This window comes from Nicotiana tabacum, chromosome 6, assembly GCF_000715075.1.
Source record: "Nicotiana tabacum cultivar K326 chromosome 6, ASM71507v2, whole genome shotgun sequence".
NCBI lineage: Eukaryota > Viridiplantae > Streptophyta > Magnoliopsida > Solanales > Solanaceae > Nicotiana > Nicotiana tabacum.
In genome coordinates, this window is record NC_134085.1 from 53,937,292 (window position 1) to 53,941,703 (window position 4,412).

General features: G+C 36.4%; 1 protein-coding gene across 1 annotated transcript; it reads right to left on the reverse strand.

Moving 5' to 3' along the window:
- Positions 1-1,997: 1,997 nt before the first annotated feature.
- Positions 1,998-4,130, reverse strand: LOC107810326 (LIM domain-containing protein WLIM1). The gene is made up of 5 exons (XM_016635092.2): positions 3,852-4,130; positions 2,832-2,928; positions 2,671-2,714; positions 2,501-2,590; positions 1,998-2,421 (listed from the first exon to the last, which is right to left on the reverse strand). The coding sequence occupies exons 1-5, from the start codon at positions 3,984-3,986 to the stop codon at positions 2,212-2,214; spliced, it is 576 nt and encodes a 191-aa protein (XP_016490578.1). The 5' UTR covers positions 3,987-4,130; the 3' UTR covers positions 1,998-2,211.
- Positions 4,131-4,412: the final 282 nt, after the last annotated feature.

The window sequence follows — 4,412 nt, forward strand, 5'->3', positions numbered from 1 at the left end:
TTACTAATGGTCATGTCGGCCTTATAGGCCCGTATGTCACATATATTAGTTTGTATATCATGTTGGGTCTTCATATGTTGAGTATTCCCTTATGTTTTATTCTTGTTATCTCATGACGGGTTTTCTGGCTCATTTACTCATGATAACATGATAAGGAAGATATGTTACGTTGGTACTCGGTTGAGTAAGGCATCGGGTGCCCGTCGCGGCCCTTCGGTTTGGGTCGTGACACAGATCTTCAAGGAGTCTTTAGGTAGTTGTTGGCGTTCGCAGTCCGGAGCTCCTCCCTATATCTTTCCTTTATGTCCTTAGTTCAGTATTTAAACTCTATAGTTACATTTGAGGACTTAGGGTTGTTAGGTGCTTGTGACTTGTGACACCCCGGTTAGGGCTGTGTTGGGTGGTACTTCCACAGTTTATTGATATTATCCACCACTTAGTATTACTAAATCATGTTTTAGACTGCTTTTATGTTGTTTAACTATTTAAAAAGTGAATTGGGTTTAATTGGTTGGCCTTGTCTTCACGAGTGGCGCCATCACAACCGGGTTCGGGTTTAGGGTCGTGACACTTACCTACCTTCCTTGCATCATTGGAAATGATGTCACACATATATATATGCATTCAAGAGAGGTAAAATAAAATACTTGAACACTTACAGATTTTACACAAGCTCACCAACGTGACCATTCAGCTAGCAAGTTTCAAGTGCCTCAAGAACAAAGAACAAAGCTACTACGGACCAGTTCCCACATCGAGTTATTGAGTGTCCTTAGTTGAATTATAACTTTGTAATAGTTCTTCAAATTTTAATTCCTATCCAGCTTATTTAGAAGCACTCAATAGGAACATCTTTGTAAACCTTAAACCTACGTGTTTAAGTCTTGGCTAGAGTTAGTCAAGTTTTAAAATCTTTGTAATAGAGTTATTGCAAAGTAGCTTGTAATAGGTGTATTACAAGTTAGTGAGGGATTAAGAGCTAGGTTGCATAGATTGTAATCTGAAAGTTGCTTAGTAGTAAAGTTGAAATCCTACAAGGGTAGGTCGTAGTTTTTAATCCTGTTGAGCTGGAAATTTTCCACGTAAAATTCCTCTTGTCATTTAACTTCTCTTCTCTGTGTGTGTACTGTCGAACTTGATAGAGAACCTGGTTCTCTATAGAAGTTGGTGGACCCATACATTCTATCACTTAACATGTTAGTTTACCCTCTACCATACTGGTTGAGGCATATAAAGAAGAGATGCACGGATGTCTCAGTGAGGAGGTGTGAGAGGTTGGCCATGGTGGGTCTAAGGAGAGGCAGAGTTAGGCTAAAAAGGTATTGGGGACAGGTGATTACGTAGGATATAACACATCTTGAGCATACTGAGGGCATGACCCTTGATGGGTGGATGGAGGTCGAGAATCATTGTAGAGGATTAGGAGGTAGTAATGCGTATTTATTTTCCATACCAGTAGAATTTGAATTATTCTTGCATTTTCTTATTCTCATATTTCTATTAGTACATGTTATTTGTTTTGATTGTTATCTTATTATCTTGTTGTTAGTACTATGTTATTTCTTTTGTTTATTATCTTATTATCATGCTTTATTACTTCCTCCTTTTCATGGCTTTTTCAATATCAGTGTTTCTTTTCAACTCTACTCTGACTATGATGTCCTTGAGCCGAGGGTATATTTGAAACAGACACACTACCTTTTCAAACATCACTTGTGGGATTATATAGGGTTTATTATTGTTGTTTGTTTTTTCTTATTCAATAGACTGCGTGACAGAGTTTTTCTTGCATTAAAACCCGATAAAAAAAAAGTTTTTTTCTTTTTGCATTGTGTTTTTCATCTTCTTCACACTTATGCTATTGGATTCTCAAGTATTTGAGCCTCATTTCTCCTATTGACTAGGAGCGAAAAAAGTAGAGAAAGAAGAAGCTAACCCTTAGCTTGTTGGTGATTGTGATCGTTTGATTCTTAAAATTAATTCTTGGAAAGTAGAGGTAAACAAATTTACACTTTACAATGATTCTGGTTCAATTTTTAAAACAACCTTCAATATGCTACAATGTACAGAAACCGACAAGAATACATAGAAGTACAACCAAAATGGATAGATATAACTGAATTTACCCCGTAAGAAAGAACAAAATCCAGAATCAGTGACGAGGAAAAGATAGGGAGAAATGAAAGAGAAAACAATTTGAGGAATATTGTTTTAAGTTAATGATTGAGTGGAAAGAGCAGGGTCAGTTTCATGGTCAGACTCAAGCTGGCTGTAATTGCCTTTCTCCTTGAAGAGTTGAATATGGTGGTGCTTGCAATAAAGCCTTCCTTCATGTGCAATGTAATTTGATGGGCTTATTGTACAGCCTCCATGACTGCATTTGAAGCAGGCCTTATGGTATGCTGTTCCGTTCACACTTACCTTAAATTAAACAACATAAATAAAATTGTTTTAAGTATTTGATTTAAGGGAAAATAAATACTTGATTCATTGTTGTTACCTTCTCAATCGGATACACAGTTTTAGTGCAGCCCACACATTTTTCCCTCGTGCCTGCAAATAAACTTGAGACTTTGCTCCCGCTACCATTCTGTTCAACATATATATATATGTATTTCAGAAATTGGAATTAAACAGAGAGATAGGAGGATCATTATCTGATTATGTTACCTCGTTGTCCACAGGTTTTTCTGGCTTTGTGACTTTCGGAGTTCCTGATATATACCAAAGAAGCAAAGTTATATTGATTTTAATTTGCTACCATACTCCTTTCTGTTTTTGTGTTTCTTTTTTCTAAATATTTTATTTAAGACTATGAGTAATATATATACCTTCAAAACTCTTGTCCAAACTGCCAGTTCTCTTAAAAAGCTGATCAAAGTGAGGCCTACAGTAAATTACCCCCTCAAAGGAGTTGAAATTACTGAGCTGAAAAAAATCAAAAAAAAAAACAAAATTTATTAGATGCCAGAACTAGCTTGCGATCACAAAGCTCATGTTTCCTTGGGTCAAACACGTGAAAATTATTTTTGTTATAAAAAAGGTTAGACTTGAACTTAAAACCCCTTCCTACTTCGGTACTCTAGTGAATATGTGACCATCTTATCTAGAAATTTAAGCTATTTAAAAGAGCACACTTTAATAACTTAAATTATTATAACTTTAATTTTCCTCACGTGTGAGCCTAATTCTTCTTCACTGATCTTCAACTCCCACCATCGGGAGATAAAATTCATAGCTATCTACCGTAGGCTATTCTTTATTTGCGCTCCCTGAAGAATACTCATATAGTTTAATAAAATGATAAAAAGAAACTCAAAGAAAAGAAGCGAGGCTTGTTGAAATATTAATAAACGTCCTTAAAAAAAAAGAGCGTATTCTATTCCTTCCTTGCATGTATTTTCCCGGAAAAAGGCTTGGGTTCAAGATTCTTGTATAAACGTTCAAGTTGACAACATAATTTTCAGACAACCAGTGAGCTTCGAAATTAATATGAATGATTCCGGTAGAACTAAGAATAACATAGCATAGAGGAGCTATGGGACTTTCTAAAGAAAACTGCAATCGCAATTTATCAACCACTCACAAGATCACTAAGATCTTCCACTTAGCTCCCAAAGGTAATCCACCTGGCCCTTTCGCAATCTATACATGGAGAGCGGAAGATAATGAAAGGGAGACAAGGTCCTAATTAAATAGAACACAAACTCTCATTCCATCTATCATATCAGTCGAACCGATCTGATTTGTTCTTATCATAAATAATGCAAGAGAGAACTTATGACCTCGCGGATGGAGAGGGATTCGAACTCTTAGTATTTCTATCAATACTTCGTAGGGGGAGGGAATACCTTGAGAGTACTTTTGCAGTGGTAGCACCTAAAGCAAGCCTTGTGATAAATGCGATTATCAGCAGCAAGACGATCCACCAGATACACCGTTTTCTCACAAGCACTGCACTTTTGCGTTGTTCCTGCGAACGTCATCTTTGATTGTTGAAAGTAAATTCTACGATTGTTGAAAAGAGGCGAAGGCAGGAGAACAGATATTTGAAGACAATCAATAATTCCTTTCTACTCTGTTCTCTCTCTCCCCTCTTCCCCCCTCTCTCTCTATCTCTCTTGTTAAAATTCCACGCACAACTTGATCATCGAAGAGCTTAAATAAGATCGGAGAAAGGTTGAAAAAACAAATAAAATATGATTGACAGTAATTTGCGGGTCATGATAGATATTCCACCATTGTATTCCCTTAGACCAAGCTTTTCCGCTCCCATAACCAAAATTCTGTTAGAAGCTATATGATCATAATCTAACAAAACAAATGCAAATTCGGGTGGTTAAAATATGTACTTCCATTTTCTATAGTGATCCAATTTTTAACCATGCTTCCTTCCTTCTAATTTGTTTGAT

Coding starts and splice junctions, on each gene's coding strand:
- LOC107810326 (XM_016635092.2), bottom strand. CDS start 3,986: ATGACGTTCGCAGGAACAACGCAAAAGTGCAGTGCTTGTGAGAAAACG. Junction 2,715..2,831: donor TTTGGACAAGAGTTTTGAAG/GTATATATATTA, acceptor GGTATATATCAG/GAACTCCGAAAGTCACAAAG. Junction 2,422..2,500: donor CTGTGTATCCGATTGAGAAG/GTAACAACAATG, acceptor GTTTAATTTAAG/GTAAGTGTGAACGGAACAGC.